At 43.4% G+C, this 19,571-nt stretch overlaps 1 protein-coding gene across 2 annotated transcripts; it reads left to right on the top strand.

The window, feature by feature from the left end:
• The first annotated feature begins 428 nt into the window (after window positions 1–428).
• Window positions 429–16,416, top strand: Elk1 (ETS transcription factor ELK1). 2 transcript variants are annotated; one of them, XM_032890501.1, is made up of 7 exons: window positions 429–694; window positions 7,550–7,627; window positions 8,710–8,953; window positions 12,927–13,367; window positions 13,896–14,327; window positions 14,835–14,936; window positions 15,023–16,416. In XM_032890501.1, the coding sequence occupies exons 3-7, from the start codon at window positions 8,744–8,746 to the stop codon at window positions 15,119–15,121; spliced, it is 1,284 nt and encodes a 427-aa protein (XP_032746392.1). In that variant the 5' UTR covers window positions 429–694; window positions 7,550–7,627; window positions 8,710–8,743; the 3' UTR covers window positions 15,122–16,416. The 2 variants fall into 2 exon arrangements, with proteins under 2 accessions (XP_032746392.1, XP_032746393.1); XM_032890502.1 differs by lacking the exon at window positions 7,550–7,627.
• Window positions 16,417–19,571: the final 3,155 nt, after the last annotated feature.

Here is a 19,571-nt window from a genome sequence, read left to right as displayed (position 1 = left end):
TCCTCCCTCTGCTGGATTCTAAATTCGTCTTGCCTAGCTAATTACCATAGCTTTACCCTACCCGCCTACATAGAGAGCCCTACCCTGCTGCTATTCCCCTTTCTAAATAAGTCCTGTTTCCGCTGAACCGTTTGATGAGCAGCACCACCTACTTTTATGTTTTTGGCCATGTCTGGGAGTTCCACCAATCAGTTGAAAACAGAGCCCATCCAACCACCCTCCATCCTCTGGGGGGCTGTCTGTCTGCCATCAATTTTCATTGCTTAATCGGTGTGAACTCAAGGACCTCCCTCGGCCCTGCCCCCAACCTTGGCACTTTACAACCAGTCCTAGACCCAATCGGCTTGAATAACCGCCGCCCAACACCTACGGATTCAGTCACACCCGGCAGTCCATCAATCCTTTGCCTATCATGTCACAGTTCTGTTAGGATTCCAATACCACCGCCACTGCAAGCCCTGAAGCTGCGCTTTGGAGTCTGGGCATTTTATCCAATCAACGAGCAGCAGAAGGCTTGGCTCCTCCCACGAGGGCCCACGTGAGCGCTGGGGAAACGCAGGGGCGGCTTCTGGTTGCTGCTTCAGCCGCCGCCGCCGCCGCCGCCGCCTTGGAACCCGGGCCTGGGGGGCGGTGGGGCCTCGTATGGAGCCCCCGCCCCCCGGAGCTGCCGCTGCCACCGCCGCGCCACACGCAGGTGAGCCCCAGGCCCACAAGGTGGAGGCCCCTGACCATGACCCTACGTATCTTCTCCCCCGCGCAAGGCTTGGCCCGGCCTGCCGGTGTTTGGCTCCACTACCATCAACTGATTGTCCTTGCCTGCTCCTTTTGCCCTTTATAGTGGATCTGAACGTGAACTAACCTCCTGCTGTCTGTATAATGGATCGGTCTGTGAGCTTATGATTTTCCCCACCCCAACTTAATGGACTCGTCTGTGGTCTTGCCCTCCCCAACCCCCACTTACTGGGAACGAGTCTGTTGCATTGTCCAGTCCCCCTTTAGTAGTAGATGTGTCTAAAATGTTTCCACTTCCCCTAGCCTCATATTTAAGGGGAGCCTTGTGTGGCCTTGTTTAGTGAACCCCTCGTGTTTATTGTAGTGAATCAAAATATGGCACTCTACCCACTCCAGACACCCCGTGTTTGTTCAACAGTGAGTTCACCCAAGTTTATATTATTGCCCCCTTGAGTCCCCAGTGCACCTCCTCCTTCTGCCCCCATCTTACCGTGAATTAGTTTGCATGCTTGCATTCATATCCCTCTATCACCGTCCTGACTTTTCCTCCTTTATTTGTAGACTCCGATCTTTGGACTGCTTCCTTTTAACAGTGGGTCAATTTGGTGCTTTGTATTTTTGTATATATTTTTGTATATTTTCAACAGCCCAGTCTATGGCCTTGTCCTATCCTTCATTTTAATTAATCATTGTGTCATTATGTGATGGCTTTTCTTCTCTGTGGTTGTAAAGGAATCAGCTTAAACCATATCTCACTTTTGTAATGGTTCTGTTCAGAAACCTTCTGCCACCCCAGTGTTTACATTCTCTCATATCCTTCAGAGTTCAGAGCTTGCAATCCCTCCCCAAAGAAGATAGGCTTTGTACTTTTACTTCCCTCCTCCTCTCCATGTACTGGGTTAATCTTCTCTGCCCCCCATCTCTTAGGAGGTCCTGTGTACTTGTGAAACACAGGTACTTTTAATGTATACCATGTCTCCTCATAGACACTCTTAAACACTAGACATTTTGCTTTGCTACAGTACTCAAGTACAGTAGTGGTCCTAATGTTAATGACAATTGGATCTAACCTTTATACTTTACACTTACTGTGTAAGCAGGCAGAGTGTTCTATAGTCTCCAGCTTATTCCTCTTGCTTATTCCTCATCATAGCCCTGTGAGACAGGTAACTGAGAAAACTAGGGCATATGAAGGTTAAAAGCCTTACTCAGAGATGGCCTAGTAACTACTTAGGTAGAAGAACACTTTTGACATGCCCCTCTCTTACCTCATTGCATCCCATAAGAGGGTGCATTCCTTAACAGCCAAACTAGTTCCAGTTACCAGGCTTTTGTTTCTGCTGTGTTTTCTGCCAACAGAGCTGTCTCATTCTACACTGGTCTCAGGACCCATCACCTCAAGTCCCAGCAGTGCTTAACTACTTTCTCCCTGTACTGGGCTAAAATGGAGTCAGAACTATATCCTTTCCAGTGTGGATAAAAATATATGGGTTAATTAAACAAGTCAACTCTCCGACCTTACCTCCTTCATCTCCACATTTCAGACCCATGCTATAGCAATGCTGACCTCCTCACTGCTTCTCAAAAATAGCAGGTACAGGCCGGCCTCAGGGCCTTTGCATTAGCTCTTCTTTCTCCCTTAACTCTACTCCCATATCTCTGTATGGCAACTTCCAAGGTCCTAATACCCAAAGGAATTTTTTCACTACCCTGTGCAGGGAGCACACTAAAGATATTTCTAAGAATGCCATTTGAGAATAAAATGAGTGTGAAAGGATGTGTTAACAGAAACGTGACATTGGTGATTTGAAAAGGCATAAATAGAAAAGATGTTTGAGAGAGTGCTTACATGTCTTTGCATCTGAATAGTGTTATTTCAGTAAAACAAGTATTTGTCACACTGGTGCTTGGGATATAATGTATAATGGTGCATAAAAGATACATATAAAAATGTTTCAAATGATGTTTTTTGTGTGAAACAAAGTAATCAACATCCACCCCTCCTTGACCATCTGATTTTGCATACCCAGCAGAGTTCACATCTCTTTCCTGCTTGCTTTGTCCCTTTGTACTCTGTCATGGTTAGGTACACTATACAGCTTATATACATGTCTATCTCTTCTCAGAATAAACATCCTATGGGGACTTACAGGCTTTATCTGCCTATTCAGTGTTCTACCTTCATGTAAAAATGTGCCTTCTGTACAGTCGGTACTTGGAATAATCTGCTGCACAAATTAACTTGGGGGAGGTGTATATCTAGACTGTTGGTGATGGCTCACAGCTATATATTTCCAGCATGGAAGACCAAGAGAGAATTTACCAGAAATAAAAACTAGCCTGGGTGACATAGTTTCAGACCATCCTGAACTATAGAGTGAGATCCTATCACAAAACTGACAATGAAAATTGTATCCCAGACATCACCAAGGTGGGTGCAGATATAAAAGAAAAGAGATGTAAGAATATTAACAGCTATTTACTAAGCACCAGGCATTCATTCTAGATGCTAGAGATATGGAGAAGCAGAACAGGCAGAAATCCCTGTACATAGAAAGCAGACATTACTAAAAGTGAGGGAGACAGACTGTATAAATAGGTAAAATTAGATATCACGTTGTACAAATGCTAAGGAATAGACATGAAGTGGGACAAATAGGACTAGGGTATCAAGGTGTTTGAAATCTTAGAAACAAGGCATGCTACACTTGAAAATGTGACTCATGCGTTAAGGCCTGAAGGAAACAAAGGAGGACACCATAATGTGTACCAGAAAGAACACTCAATGCAAAGACCCTGAAGCCCAGATTATGGCTACCATGTAAAAAGCCAATGTGGCTGGAAACGAGTTAAGGGGGAGGGGTAGAAGACAAGGTCATAGAAATGAAAGCCAGATGGTAGAGTCCTATAGAAAGTTGAGGGGGAGGGAGGAGGATGACACACAACCTAAGGGCTAACATTTATGGTGTTTCTACCATGTGCTATAGACACTTACTTTACATATATAGACTTTTTTTATTCTTTTTTGATTTGAGAGTAAAATATCCTATTTTACAGATATTCAACAAGGCATAAAGAGGTTGAACAACTTGCTCAAAGTCACACAGAACAGGGCAGAGTGTGAGACTGTGAAGATCAGGACAGAGCAAATTTGCAAGGACAAGCAAGCTACTCCATGCATTCAATGCAGAGGAAAAATTCTACCTGGGAGGGATTAGATGGTGTGATAGAATTAGTCCAAGGAGGAAATAGCACTCCTGGCAAGGAACATTGTGTACCTCAAGTAGACACTTCAGAGTTTGTATGTTTTTCCCTTTACCAAAATTATCCTTCCCATGAACATCAATATGACTTGCTACCTCCCTTCCACCAAACATCACTTCCTCAGGGAAGTGTCCTACTTGTCACTCTGGGATCTTGCCTGTTTGTGTTTTCTTCTTAGAGAACTGGCCTTGAGGGGCTAGGTTTTAACTCTGACTGCCAGCATCCAGCAACTCACCCAAGGATGAGACCTTATTTAACATCTTTCTCCACATTCACTAACCTGTCTGCAAAATGGAGACAGTAACGCAATCCACCTTTTGGATGGTGTTATTATTTTGTTTTCTTTTTTGAAACATTTCTTACTGCCCTATGAATGTGTGGGTTTTACTAACATGCAGGGACTATGTTGTGTCCTAAGCTGTTTTGAGGCACCCAGCGAGTGAGGTAAGGAGTGGAAGGAAAGGCTTCTGAGAAGGGCAGGTGACTAGGATGCTTGCTAGGGCCTATGTGAAAGAAGCAATAATCAAATGCAGCTTGTGTCTTTGATAGGCTAGACACTAGTTGGGCAGATTTCACTCAGCTGCTGGGTTCTGGCATAGCTCGGAGGACGTGGTGAAGTTGCCTATCTTTGCCACTAGGGGTCACACTGCACTCTGAAAGAATCTGGTTTGGGAAATATTTAGTCCCTTAGAGCTCTGAGGAGGGCACTCTGATCCACTGTCCCTTGGCACTGTAATTTGGACAGCTGCCTAACACTGTTTCTGCTAAATGAACCTTGAACTGGCTTAGATGTATGAGGATCATACTGTAATTTCATGCAGATTAAAGAATAAAGCTATAAACCTAAATCATAGGTTCTTCAAAACCTTAAAAGGTTTATTCTTAATCCAGCTATCCCAGCCAGGTAGACAGCTGGTTGATTAACTGGCAGGGACTTAGGCAGGTTCAGGGTTAGTTCCAGTTTGCTTATGGGAAAGGGTAATCGTGGGATAACAAGTGAACATGAACATCCTTCTGTTGAAGTGATATTTTGTTTTGCTTTTTTTATTGAACTTAGATTTCTTTCTCCCCCCCCCACCCTCTACACACACACACACACACACACACACACACACACAGCTTATAGTTTACCCCCACCTCTACTCCTGGTTCTTCCCCACCTCCCCTCCCATTGGAAAACAAACAGGCAGCAGGATAGTTATGGGGCATGCCTGTAATCCAAGGTAACCAAGGCTATTATACAGAAAAGCCCTATCTCACAAAAACAACAACAGAAAGCCGGGCAGTAGTAAAGTGACTTTAATCTCAGAACTCGGGAGGCAGAGGGAGATGGACCTCTAAGGTCAAGGCCATCCTGCTAGTTTCAGGATGGTCAGTACTATACAGACCCAGTCTAAAAAACAGGAAGAAAGGAAAAGAAAAGAAATAGGCTTCTAAGGGATAATAATAAAATATAAGATAAAACAAACAGAAGGGAAGGAGCACAAGAGAAGGCCCAAGAAACAGAGACCCATTCATTTGAACACTAAGGAATCCTATAAAAACACTAAACTGGAAACCATAATATGTGCACAAAGAATCTGGTGCAGGTAGTTAAATGCTCAAGACCCCTGAAGCTGGTCATGGTGACCCATGCCAAGTATCTCAGTACTAGGGAGGTGGAAGCAGGTAAAATAGGAGTTTAAGGTTATCCTCAGCTGTATGGCAAGTTTGAGGCTACCCTAGGCTATATAGACCCTATCTCTAAAAATAAACAAACAACAAAACCACTTAGACCTCTGGAGTATGATACTTGGGTCAAATGCAGGAATTGTCACAACAGTGTGACATAGCGAAGTCACTTGAACATCTTTTGCCTTGTGTAAAATTAGTGATACTGTAATAAGAATATCTCCTTTGCAAAAGGAGAAAAATGCCTACTTTTCTGAGTTGAGATAAGAGATAAATGAGTCAATGCCTATAAAAATAATAGCCTATGCCTTTATCTAAAACCCCATAGACCAGATGTATTTCAGAATTGTGAATTTTTCAGTTTAGAAAGGTAGCATGGTGCACATATGATATGTTACATAACACCCTCAGCCAGCTCTGTCACTAGCTGCTTTTAGACCTCTGGACCAGAATGTATGAACATTCACACTAAGCAAGGATCAATAAAAAACAGAATGGGCCTTGCTTTCTTTCCAACCATGTTCTATTGCCAAAAGAATTAAAAAGAAGCCTTTGTTCATGGATTTAGGGATAGCAGAACAAAAGATTTGTGAACAAATTGGAAAATATTTATGTAAAGCTTATATCCCAAGCACATGTATTACTATCCCAGTTTCACAGATGAGAAGATTTGGGATACAAGAAAAGCTAATGAATTTGACCAGACTCTAGACAGCTAATAACTGGCAGATCCAGGATTTATCTGACATTAGAGTTAGGTTGATTGTGCAGTAGGCAAGATGCCTTTCTGCAGTGACTGACATAATATTAAAGAATAAATAGATGCATGTTTTTAAAAAAGACATGGGTTTAGGGTAAAGCTCTGTGATAAAACTTGTGCTTAACATGTATAAGACCCTGGATTTGATCTCCAACACTGCAGAAAGAAGTAGCTGCCTTGTATGCTGGGATATGTAATCTCAGCACCTGGGAGATGGAGACAATAGCATTAGGAGTTTGAGGACAGCTTGAACTACATAAGACCCTATCACAAAAGAGTAGCAACAATGGCAAAAAAAAGAAAGAAAAACAAACAAGGATTTGTGTGGCCCCCATCCTTTCCTGGGGATTTAAATGTTTTTAATGATTACTTCAGTGGTAAGGAGTCTGTGCTCCTGAAAACAAACCCTCACCTGTCCTTGTAAGCAACTCTACTGAAATTCACTGGATCACAGAAAAAAGTCATACAAAGAAGCCTAGTTGGGCAGAGGAAGGTAATCAGTGGGAAGGGGGGAACAGGATATGGTAATGGTGGTAAATGTAATCAAAGTCATTATATTAGAAATGTTATAATGAAACCTGCTATGTATAGTGAATATGTGCTCATCAAAAAGAAAAAATTTGGGGGTTGGGGATTTGGCTCAGTGGTAGAGTGCTTGCCTAGGAAGCCAAGGCCCTGGTTTGTCCCTTAGCCCCGGGGGAAGAAAAAGAAAAAATTTTAAAAGCCCTAAACCATACAGGGACAATCATGGGTTAGGAAAAATGGGGACAGGGGTAGAAAAGAATAGGTATTCAGATTCAGGACATCTTCATAAAGCAAAGGACCTTTCAGTGGGCCCTCTCTCTGTTTTTTTTGAGGATGATTGCTCAAAGAGGAAAGGAGCCCCATGTACAGTGAACAACGCTTGCAAGGGCATATCCCAGAAAAGTTGATGGGGAGATAGGTTGGGTGGGTGGGTGGGTGGATGGATGGATGGATAGATAGATAGATAGATAGATAGATAGATAGATAGATAGATAGATAGATAATGTGGGTCAAGTCATGGATGTTAAACTGGTTTTCAAGTCCCACTATGTAAATTATCTCTAACTTGATGTCATTGAAACTTACACATTTCTGTAGGTACATTGGTGCACACCTACCTTTATTCCCAGTACTCAGGAAGCTGAGGCAAGAGTTCAAGACCAGCCTGGCTACATAGTAAGACTTTGTCATTTAAAAAAATTATACATTTATCATCTGATAGTCTCAGAAATCCAACATTGATCTTGCTAGGCAAGCATTAAGATCTTGGCATGACTTTTAGTTCTTTCTAGAAGAGGTTTGTTTGCTGCTCATTCAAGTTGTCCCTTGAGTTGTAATACTGACATTTCCTTATTGGCTTTAGGCTGAGGGTCATTCCAGAATTGTGGAGATGCCCAATTTTCCTGTCTTAGAGCCTTCTCCAAAATAAGGAATAGCAGGGAAAGTCCTTCCCCTGCCATTCTGCCCCTAGACTCTGTTTTAGCCTCATTTTTCTGCTTTTAAAAGAGCTCATACAGTGGTTGACCTCAAATAAAACCAGAGCAATTGCTATATCTTAAGGTCTGTAATCTTAATTTCACCTCAGAATTCCTTTTTGCTATATAGCATAACCTAGTCACAGACTCCAATAACTAATTGGAACTCTTTGGGGCTTAGGTTGTATTCTGTCTTCCCTGCGGCTCCTAAAGATTCATGTTTATCAGGACTGGACTGAGGGCTCAATATAAAGAGTGCTTGCGGGCTGGAGAGATGGCTCAGCGGTTAAGAGCACTGACTGCTCTTCCAGAGGTCCTGAGTTCAATTCCCAGTAACCACATGGTGGCTCACAACCATCTGTAATGAGATCTGGTGCCTTCTTCTGGCCTGCAGTCACATATGCAGGCAGAATGCTGTACATAAAATAAATAAATAAATCTTTAAAAAAAAGAAAAAAGAGCGCTTGCTGCTCTCACAGCGAAATAGAGTCCAGTTCCCAGCACCACCCATTTTGGGCAGCTTAGAACTGCCTGTAACTCTGGCTCCAGGGAATCCATTGCCCTCTTCTGGTCTCCCTTGGCACTAGCACACATGTTTACATATGGTCACAGACATACATAGTTTTTTCTTTTAATTCTTTTTTTTGTCACACATGTGAAATACATGGGGCATCCAAAGTTACGTGGGGGAGTTTAGGAGACTGTTTAGGGGATAGTAATGAGATTTGGGAACAGAAATGGAGTCAAAGTAACAAGAAAGGAATCATTTTTACTGTCTTCCAGGTACCCCTGGGATGGCGTGAGTGCTTCCCTAGTGATGGACCCATCTGTGACACTGTGGCAGTTTCTGCTGCAGCTTCTAAGAGAACAAGGTAATGGCCACATCATCTCCTGGACCTCACGGGATGGTGGTGAGTTCAAGTTGGTGGATGCAGAAGAGGTGGCCCGGCTATGGGGACTGCGCAAGAACAAGACCAACATGAATTATGACAAGCTTAGCCGGGCCTTGCGGTACTACTATGATAAGGTATGGCCTCAAAGACCAGGACTGGAAACCCTTGAAATTACTGTTAGAAAAATTCCCTTTATTTTTTCCTTTTGAGGCAAGGTCTTATAATATAGTCTAGATTTCTCTGGAATTTAACTATGTAGTCTAAGCTGACCTCAGTTTCACTGTCCTCCTGTCTCTACCCCCAGTCCCTGGAATTACACTTCTGGCTTAGAAATTTCATTTTGTTGTCTCAATTGGTATAGCTACAACTTTGAAAATGATATTAAAATTTACTAACTTTTGCCCTATCCTCTAGTTTCATGCATGCTTGGAGATAATAAGTGTGTTTTTCAGAACCCTCAGACCAATTTTAATCTTCTCTTACTACAGAATAATCAATGTTCTTATTCCTCAGACTCAAAATCATCCTGACATTATAATACTAAGTTTCCTTACTCCCTTTTCTAGAACCCCCAATATCTTTAATCACTTGGGGTCTTTTTTGTTGATTGTTTTGTTTTGTTTTGTTTTTATTTTTGAGGCAGGCTCTCTTTGTGTTGCCGAAGATGACCTCAAACTTGCATTCTTCTTGTTTAGTATCCTAAGTGCTGAGATTACAAATCTTTTCCTTTAAATGCTCCAGAAAAATGTTTGTAGTGCCAGCTCATACCTACTCCTCTTAGATTCCTAGAGCAGCCTTAGTATCTATACCACTTGTTTTATTTTGTCATCTTACTACTGCAGCTCAATTTTTAGATTTTTCTCATCGTACACTCTCAAGCTCCCAGAACTACATTGTATTTCCCCCAATATTTATACTAATATTTCATATTTCTTCAGTGTAAACCTTCAAGACAATATTAATAATTATCCCTTTTCCTTCATTTTCTGAAAAATACTAGGATACCCATGGCCAGCATTAAGACCTTCACCAAAATGCCTAGTGCCCCATATTGTTCATGCCCCCTCCCCAAATAATTCTCACCTCTGCTTTCTGCCCTTGGTAGTTTATGGCATATATTCCAGTTTCATACATTATTCTTTCAGTTCAAACCTCCAAAATAATGACTTGTTCTGTCCGCTGAGACCACCAGGTCATCCCTGAATCCACCCAAACCGTATGTGTCCTAAGATACCTCAAAGCATGTTTTCTGACTCATTCAAGCAAACCTTGCTATTCCCTCCTCATGATTACACCAGCTTCTCACTCTCTTCTCTAATTACTGCCAGTTACCTCACTTTCTTAGTGCTTTAGCTTAAATATCCAGAATGGTACTAATAATGAAACATCGCCTGTTCCCTTTTGTGATATTTCTGTCCTAGTCTATTTTCTTATTAGGATAAGCACGGTGATCAAAAGGAAAGGGTTTGTTTCTCTTATAGTTCCATGTCACAGTCCATCAATGAGAGAAGCCTAGAGAAGAACTGGAGGCAGAAACTAAAGCAAAGGCCATGGAGGAAGGCTGCTCACTGGCTTGCTCCCCCATGGATCACTCAGTTTTTTTTTTTTTTATACTACCCACACCACCTACCACTCTAAGTATGTTGGCCCTTACCCTTCAATCATTAATCAATAAAATGTCCAACAGACTTGCCTACAGGCCATCTGATGGCCATACTTTCTTAATTGAAGGTCATTCTTCCTAGATAACTGTAGTTTGTATCAAGTTGACAAAAGGCTAACCAGGACATTTGACCCTTTTGTCATCTTGACACCCCAGTACATCATTATTAGAGTATAATCGTTACCTTTGTATTTATCCCCAATATCTCTAATATCAATATCACAAAATAAAACATAACTTTGAAAGTCCTCTTAAACACTTCAAAGATTCAATGTATCTAAAATATCTAGTATCAACTGTCAGCGCCTATAAAATAAAAAAAAAAAAATAAGTGCTCTCTTACTCTTACTCCAAGAGGAAAGAGCCAGTTACAAGCAAAGCAAACAAAACGAAACTCTAGCAGTGTACATTAAATCCTGTAGGTCAACATCTGGCACTTGGGACTTACTCATGATCTTTTAGGTTTCAAAGAGCTTGGATGGGAAGCTCTACTTCTCCAGCTGCACCATCTGCATCTCCTGGCCTGAGGCTAGTTCCATATCACACTTTCACCATTCTAAGTTGTGGTCCCACAGTCTTTGCTTCACCAGTAGGCTGGGGTCTCCACTGCAACTCAGGATGCACCTTCACCACTGGCCTCTTAGCCTCTCTGCAGGGACTCCAACCCTATCATATGGTACTGAACCCCACCTTTCTCTATAACCCTTTCAATCCTAGAACATCTATTGCAACTGAGGCTTCATCTTCACCAGTAACTTCTCCTGGCTTTTGAAAGTACTAGGCCTCAGCTGCTCTCCACAACCCCTTGGCACACGGCTTTTATGCCAAATACCATGTGAAATACCATTCTTCTTACACAGTTCAAGCTACCAGAATAATATGCATCCTTGCCCCCTCTGGACCACAGGGTCTGTATACTGACCCTGAGGTAACACTTCCTGAAAGATTTTACTTCAGTGATGCTGATCTCTCCTTACAACTGATTTTTGTCAGCCTCTGCTAATCAGTGTCGATTGTCCGATAAAACAAAGGTTTCACTTCAGGGGTGCTGGTCTCTTATTAATCAAAGCTGATCCTTCAGTTCCAGATAACAAGAAACCACAGAGTCTTAATACAAAATATCACATAAACGACCCCTATAGAGACTGGGAAGGGTGCTTTCAAACTTCCCTCTGAAGTTTCACAAGCGAGGCCTCTACAATTGCACAGCTCTCAGATTTATCTTCCAAGCATCTCATCCAAAGCTCTAAACAGTAAGCTCTTGCAGCCCAAAGTTCCAGATGCTACCACAGCCCTTTCCAAAACAACATGGTCAGGTCTGTCATAGCAGTAAGCCCTCTCTGGTACCAATTTCTATCATAGTGTGCTTCTATTGCTGCGATAAGCACTGTGACCAAAAGCTGCTTGAGGAAAGGGTTTACTTCATCTTTAAAAATCCACTATCTCTTGCCACTGAGAGGGCTTAGCAAGGTCCATCATAGAGGGAAGTCAAGATAGGAACCTGGAGACAGGAACTGAAGCCAAATCCATGGAGGAACACTAACTACATACTGGCTTGCTTTTCATAGCTTGTTCAGCTACCTCTTTTATACAGCCCAGGACCACCCACAGCAAGAAAATGCCTACTCACTTGCCTAAAGACAATCTGACACAGGCATTTTTTTTCTCTTCTTAGATGACTCTATCTTGTGTCAAATTAACAAAAACAAATAACCAACACACTTTCTGTGTTCCATATCAGCATCACTAGCTTTTAAAAATCCACTATCTCTGGCCAAGGAGATGGTGTAGCAGGTAAAGGCTCTTGTTGCCACACCTGAGAACCTGAGTTCAATCCCTGGGAGTCACATACTGGAAGGAGACAACCATCTTCTACAATTTGCCTTCTGACCTTTACATGTGCACACTTACACCCCACAGTCAATCATTCAGTCACCTTCATTTCCCTTCCCCTGGACAGTCAGTCAGTCAATAAATTTTTAGAAAAGCCCTCTGTATCAATCATGTTATCTCCCTATTCGTCTACACTAATTTAGTCTCTTTCAACATGTATCAGTTACTTCATCTTACTATTACAGTTCTATTAACATTCCCAAAAACTGAGTCTGTTAAACCCAGGTCCATAGATCTCACCTCTATTCCCCTAAATAAGTCCCTGTAGTCAGTGGGGAAAGGGGAATTAGACAAATGAAGATGAATTGACAGAAAAGAGTTGAAGGGAGATGGGTGGAGGACACTGAAGAAAGAGTTAGTAAAGGAAGCCCAGAGAAGGAGTTGAAACTGGGGAGGGGTGCAGAGAGGGAGAAAGAAAGGAATGCATAGACAGATAGGAGCACTCCACAAGCCTAAAAGAGATGAGTGAAATAGGAGCAAATGGAAAGAAACATCAGGAGAAGAGAAACAGCCCTCAAGACCCTCCATTCACCCTGTTCTTCACTTCTCAGAATATCATCCGCAAGGTGAGCGGCCAGAAGTTTGTCTACAAGTTTGTGTCCTACCCAGAGGTTGCAGGGTGCTCCACTGAAGACTGCCCACCCCAGCCTGAGGTGTCTGTAACCTCGGCCGTAGCAATGGCCCCTGCTACTGTCCATTCAGGCCCAGGGGACAATGCCACTGGAAAGCCAGGAACACCAAAGGGTGCAGGAATGACAGGCCAAGGTGGCTTAGCACGAAGCAGCCGGAATGAATACATGCGCTCGGGCCTCTATTCTACCTTCACAATACAGTCCCTGCAGCCACAGCCACCCCTTCATCCTCGGCCTGCCTCAGTGCTTCCCAACACTACCCCTGCAGGAGTACCAGCACCCCCCTCAGGGAGCAGGAGCACCAGTCCAAACCCCTTAGAAGCCTGCTTGGAGGCAGAAGAGGCTGGTCTGCCCCTGCAGGTGAGTACTGGAACTTGGAAATTTAGGAAAGGGCTTGGAGAAGAAGAATGCATCATTCTGAAATGAAGTATGAAACTCAAAGAATAGAGATAGATGTCCCGGTAGAGGACATAATGGTGGAAGAGGGGATACATGTTCCCTCAAAGAAATGGATAGGGGACAAACTTATGCCTCTACTTGTACATTAGTCCCTTATAGGGTCACATCTAATGCACTGATTATCCTGCTTTGGATCCTAATCACTAGGGTGGCCTTAAGACACAGATTACTTGGGCCCATTTCCAGAATTTCTGATTAATATGGGTATGAGGATGGATGACAATGGTACCTCTAGAGTCTCACCCAGAGCCTCTGACCCAGAGGATTTCTACTTCCATTAAATCCCATGGCCAGTTAGAGAACATGTTGCATGTAAAGCCTTCCCCCCAATACCAAATGTCTTTCTAGAGACATCTTGGATGATTCACAGAAAAAGGTTTTACACACAAACACTCCTATGCATTCCCTTTGTGCACACCCCTCTTCCAGGTTATCTTAACCCCACCAGAGGCCCCAAACCAGAAATCTGAAGAGTTGAGTCTGAACCCAGGTTTTGGCCGTCCACAACCCCCAGAAGTCAAAGTGGAGGGGCCTAAGGAAGAATTGGAAGTAACAGAGGTTGGAGGCTTCAGTCCAGAAGCTGTCAAAGCTGAACAAGAAGTCTCACCCTCAGAAGGCCTGCTGGCTCGGCTCCCAGCCATCCTAACAGAGAATACAGCACAGGTGTGTGGCCTCTCCACCTCCACCACTGAGATCACCCAACCCCAGAAGGGCCGGAAGCCCCGAGACCTGGAACTTCCACTTAGCCCAAGCCTGCTAGGTGGCCAAGGACCTGAACGGACTCCAGGATCAGGAACAAGCTCTGGTCTTCAGGCACAGGGGCCAGCACTAACACCATCCTTGCTCCCCACACATACCTTGGTGAGTGCCTTGCAGAGGAGTAAGGGCTGGCAGCCTAACTGGGTGACATTGGCACTGATAGCCTACAAACTACTCTTAGGCTTAGGCTGAAGTGATGTAGCTAATTAAGAAGGGTAGGTCTGAGGACTTTGTAGCAGCCTGACTCCCTAATGCTTTCCATGGGATTTGCATATTGGGTTTCCTAGTGAGGTATATGGGTGAAATTTGAGACTGGGAAGTTGAGTTCTTCTGGTGGTCACTTACAAGGTTTGAGAGCAGTGCATGGGTAGAATCTGGTGGATAGTCTTGCCCATTGAAGTTTCAGTAACAGAAGGTGGGCTCCTAGGTGGAAAGATTGAGGGATGTCATAGGCATGGTCTTAGTAGTTATACTCTAGGTTTATGAACTTGTGAGGAGTAACCATAGAAGTCTGAAGGAGATCCATGAAGAGGTGCTGAAAGTAGGTTCTTTCCATCTTCTCGTATTTGTCATCTGTTCATTTGAGTTCCTGCCACTCTATCTCCACAGACCCCGGTGCTGCTGACACCCAGCTCGCTGCCCCCCAGCATCCATTTCTGGAGCACTCTGAGTCCAATTGCACCGCGTAGTCCAGCCAAGCTCTCCTTCCAGGTGGGATTCCCTAGCCCTGTGTTGGAAATGGTAAGAGTTTACTAGCATGGTCCTCATCCATGACCTATCCTTGGTTCTTCCCCCAGTTTCCGTCCAGTGGCAGCGCACAGGTGCACATCCCTTCCATCAGCGTGGATGGCCTCTCGACCCCCGTGGTGCTCTCCCCAGGGCCCCAAAAGCCATGACTACCATCACCACCCCTTTTTGGAGTCCATCCATCCATGCTCCTGAACTCTCCAGTTAGCCATCTCAAGGAGAAACAATTCAACTGACAGACTTAAGCTCTGGTTGTGGTGGGGTGGATATTCCTGGGAAAGAGGATATTTCACTTAACTCCTCCACCCAAAACAGACAACTTCTTTCTTCTTCGCCAGCCTTCCAGTGGCCGCCCTTACACGTCTCCTACTTCAGTGGTGGGGCGGTTTATTTATTTATTTTTTGAAGGCCACTAGGAAGAATCTGGCCCAACCTTTTTAGGGGAGTGGATAAGATATCTCCCCCATTTCCTCCCCATTTTTTCCCAAAACGAGACAATCAGGGTATGGCTTGAGAAGAACCTTTCTTTCTTTATTTCTCAGCCTGCCTTGGGGAGTTGAGGGTGCCCCATCTTCATTTTGAGACATGAGTTGAAGAGCTCATTTGTTTGATTTTATTATTCCTGGCTGTTTCTGAGTCCAGGGAGCACTTGTACGATTTAATGGTTTGGGAGTGGTAGCCAGGGAATCAACACTGTTAAAATAGGAATTGCTACCTCCCCAACCTTCTTCTCAGTCAGCTTGTTCTTTTCTCAAGTTACCTTTTGGCCAGAGAGGAATATTCCTTTTGTTGTTCTTCCCCCTAAGAAGCCATTCCTTTGTCTGCCAAATTTCATAGGGGCCTGTCTATTACCTCCCAATGGAGGGTTTTTTGGGGGGGATGGTCCCCGTCTGGGGGGCCCCTCCAGCCAGTACTCCAGGTCTCTGTCTCCCACCCCCTTCCATTTTGATAGTATAATCTATTTTTAAATGGGGCTTTTCAATAAGGGAGAGGGAAACATCTCTTCCTATATCGGATGGGTGGGTAGGTAGGTGGGTGGGAAGTAAGGGTTTTGGAGGCGGTCTTCCTGCCACCCCCAAGTGTTTATTTTTGATACCAAACATGTATTTTCAGCTCCCTTCCTCCCATCCCCCCCAATTTCCTGTAGGCAGGTACAAAGGACCCTTTTAAGTATCCCTGGAGTTGGGAGGGAGGAATGGGGGACATGGAGCCTGTCTTATATCAATCTAGGCTGGAGAGCAGTGAATTAAAGACTCCCAGGCTCACCTCCTGTCAGCACTGGCCCAGACCAGGCCTGAAGATCTGGGGTTGGTGATTTGGGGGACGGTGCTATACTCGTCTCCACTGTTTGTTTTGCTTCCCCAAAATGGACCTTTTTTTCTAAGAGTCCCAGAGAATGGGGAATTGTTCCTGTAAATATATATTTTTAAAGGTGTTGCTGAAAGCTGTTGTTATTTTTTTTTCCTCCTGGTGTCACCAAAATGAGCCATGACAGCCACGAATGTATGGGAAGAACAATAAGGGCCAGGCAAAGATTGACTGTAAGAGAGACAAAATGATGGCATATGTCAAAGACACTGATACAGACTGGTGATTGGTAACCAGTGTGGTGAGAGAAACTGAAAGGTTTTAGATTTGTGGGTGACAGGCCAGAATTGTGACCGAAAACATTTTTGTGCATGTGTATGCATGGTCTTCTGTGTGGCATGTTGTCCACTAGAATACTGTCCCCTCTTTTGAGACAGGGTCTCACCTTTGCCTAGACTTTACCAGTTGGTATATTCTGGCTGGCCATCAAAACTCAAGGATCCACCTGGTTCCACCTCCCAATTCTGGGATTATAAGCATGTTCCTCCATGCCTGGAATTTTTACCTGTATTATAGGAATCAAACAGATGACCTCATGCTTGTAAAACAAGTGTTTTATTGACTAGGCCATTTCTCCAGTCCCATTTGTAGATGAGAAATAACGGTGTTTAGTAGCAAGCAACCCTCAGCATTTGAGGAATGGTTTGTGTGTGAAACTAAGTCATGGAAGTATATGTTTAAGAAGTTGATTGTGTGAGCCAGGTGGTGGTGGTGGCACATGCCTTTAATCTCAGTACTTGAGAAGTAGAAGCAAGTGGATCTCAGAGTTCAAGTCCACCCTGGTCTGTAGAGCAAGTTCCAGGATAGCCAGGGATACACAGAGAAACCTTGTCTCAGAAAAAAAAATGGAGGAAGGAAGGGAGGAGGAGGAAGTTGTTGATTGTATGAGAGAAAATGATCATGAGGCCTAAGAAGTGACTGATAAGACGTAGGTATAAGGATTGGTTGTGGCTGCTAAAGTCTAAAAGGCTGGTGTGTGTGTGTGTGTGTGTGAGAGAGAGAGAGAGAGAGAGAGAGAGAGAGAGAGAGAGAGACTGACTGAATATGTTACCCTGCTGCAACTAGTGGGTAGCAGCTGGTTTACAATTAACAATCACAGCTTCCCCACAGGTTCTGGTGAGACTGAGTTGCTGAAACACAAACCTGTCTTTGAGGAGAAAACAAGGACTGTTCACATGGGACCAGCAGTAGCAAGTACTCATAGTCAGCAATTGTGAGAGAGAAACTTGACAACCAAATGGTATCTGAGAAGTATGTAAGTCTGTGAAACATTTCATAAAGCTGAATCAAACCACATGTATGGAAAACACATGAGACTGAGCCAATGAACTACTTACTGTATGACCACAACCAGGGGATGTGAGAAACTTGGAGGGTATTAAGTGTACAGATGTATCCATGACAGCTGACTATAGGAGGAAAATGATGGTGTGGTTGATTGACCACTGATGTGGGAGACTGGTCACAGGAGACTTACTGCAATTGTGAATTAGTGGCCTCATATATCAGAAGTAGACTGAAGGGAAATGATGGTGAGACTGAATAGGTTGGTGGGACAAGTGTCTGAGAAACTGTATATATGTGAAATTCTTTGCTGGCACAGTGGCTCATATCTCCAATTCCAGCACTCACAACGCTGAAGTAGGATAATCACTATGCGTTCAAACCTAGCTTAGCTGCATAGTGAGTTTAAAAACCAGCCTAGGCTATAGAGTGAAAGCCTGTCTCAAAACACAACCCTGTGAATAAAGGAGTCAACATGATAAAAGGTGACTGAGAAGAAATTAATATGAGGAAGATGGTGTCTGAGGTAATGTGCTTTTGTGTGTTCAGGTGACAATCTTCAGAGGAAACTGTAATGAACAGGCTATAAATAAAGAATTTTGGGGGATGTAACCTAAGTGGGTTTAAAGAGAAAGGAGAGAAGAAATGGTGATTGTATATGTATAAGAAACTTCATGGGACTTAGTGGTAACTACATTAGTGACTACATGTAAGAAAATGTTAGGCCAAAGGAAATAGTTCTATGATGGTGAGACTGTACAACTTGTGGTAAAACAGACCTAGTGAGAAAAAGTACTGTTGATAGTAACCGTGTGTATGTGTGTGTGTGTCTGACTGTGACTGTATGTCTGTGTTTGACTATGACTGTTGGTAGACTAATGAAGCTGGGGATCCATGGCAGAGACAATGATAGTCTGAGCGAATGATGGTGACTGAGCCATTGTTATATAATCAAGCACATGTAACTATGTATATAGCCAAATGTGGTTGTGCATGCCTGTAATCCTAGCACAGGGGAGGTAGAAGCAAGAGTATTAGGAGTTGAAGGTCATCTTTGGCTAGATAATAAATTCAGGGGCAATGTGTGCTACATAACCCTGTTATCTTAAAAAATGAACACAAAGTCACATGTAGGTCAGTTGAGATGACTCAGCAGTTAAGTGAACAAGCCACATAAACATGGAAACCTGTTTGCCATCGCCAGAACCTACATGTTGAAAGGAGAGAAGCCACCCTCAAAAGACATAGTAAAATAAAAAGAGACCAGCAAGATGGCTCTGCGGGTAAAGGCACTTACTGGCAAACCTGACAACCTGAGTCTAGTCCCTGGGACTCAAATGATTGGAGGAAAGAACCCACTCCTACAAACTTGTTTTCTTACACAAGTGTTTTCTTACACGCACACACATACACACACACACACACACACACACACACACACACACACACACAGAGTAAATAAATAAATGTAATTTTTAACAAGTATGTGAGCCTGTTCCTGAGAGGCTATAGTAGAGACTATAGAAGACTAGAACTCTGTATATAGGTAATATACATGCATATATGACATGAGAATGTGATTGAAATTAAATGAAGCCATGACTCAGAGATCACAGAATGGATGTGCCAGGACCTCCTCTCTTCTCTTTCTCCACAAGCCTCTCCAGCTGAGTCTCCTGAGTTAGTCTCCAATTCTCCAAAACTTGAAATGCTGGCCTTTATCCAGAACTCCTTCTTCATGCATTGTCTCTAGATAGCTTTATCTGGTCCTAGCACTTGAAATAGATGCTGCAAAGTGATGCCCACTTTTTTAAATATCCTCTTAGCACTTCCATATATTGATTGAGCAGATGTTTATTGTTTGTCTTCTGTTATCTCTTGCCTGTTTGTTGTCCTAAACACCTCATAGCTAACAAAATGAACAAAAGTTTCTGCCCTTCTCAATAC

This window comes from Rattus rattus, chromosome X (assembly GCF_011064425.1).
Source record: "Rattus rattus isolate New Zealand chromosome X, Rrattus_CSIRO_v1, whole genome shotgun sequence".
NCBI lineage: Eukaryota > Metazoa > Chordata > Mammalia > Rodentia > Muridae > Rattus > Rattus rattus.
This window is presented reverse-complemented; position numbering and strand designations above follow the sequence as displayed.

Excerpts from the sequence above, each read along its gene's own strand:
- Elk1 (XM_032890502.1), top strand. The coding sequence starts at position 8,744 with ATGGACCCATCTGTGACACTGTGGCAGTTTCTGCTGCAGCTTCTAAGA. Across the intron at positions 13,368-13,895 it reads AGGCTGGTCTGCCCCTGCAG|GTTATCTTAACCCCACCAGA; the intron begins GTGAGTACTGGA and ends CCCCTCTTCCAG. Across the intron at positions 14,328-14,834 it reads TGCTCCCCACACATACCTTG|ACCCCGGTGCTGCTGACACC; the intron begins GTGAGTGCCTTG and ends CTATCTCCACAG.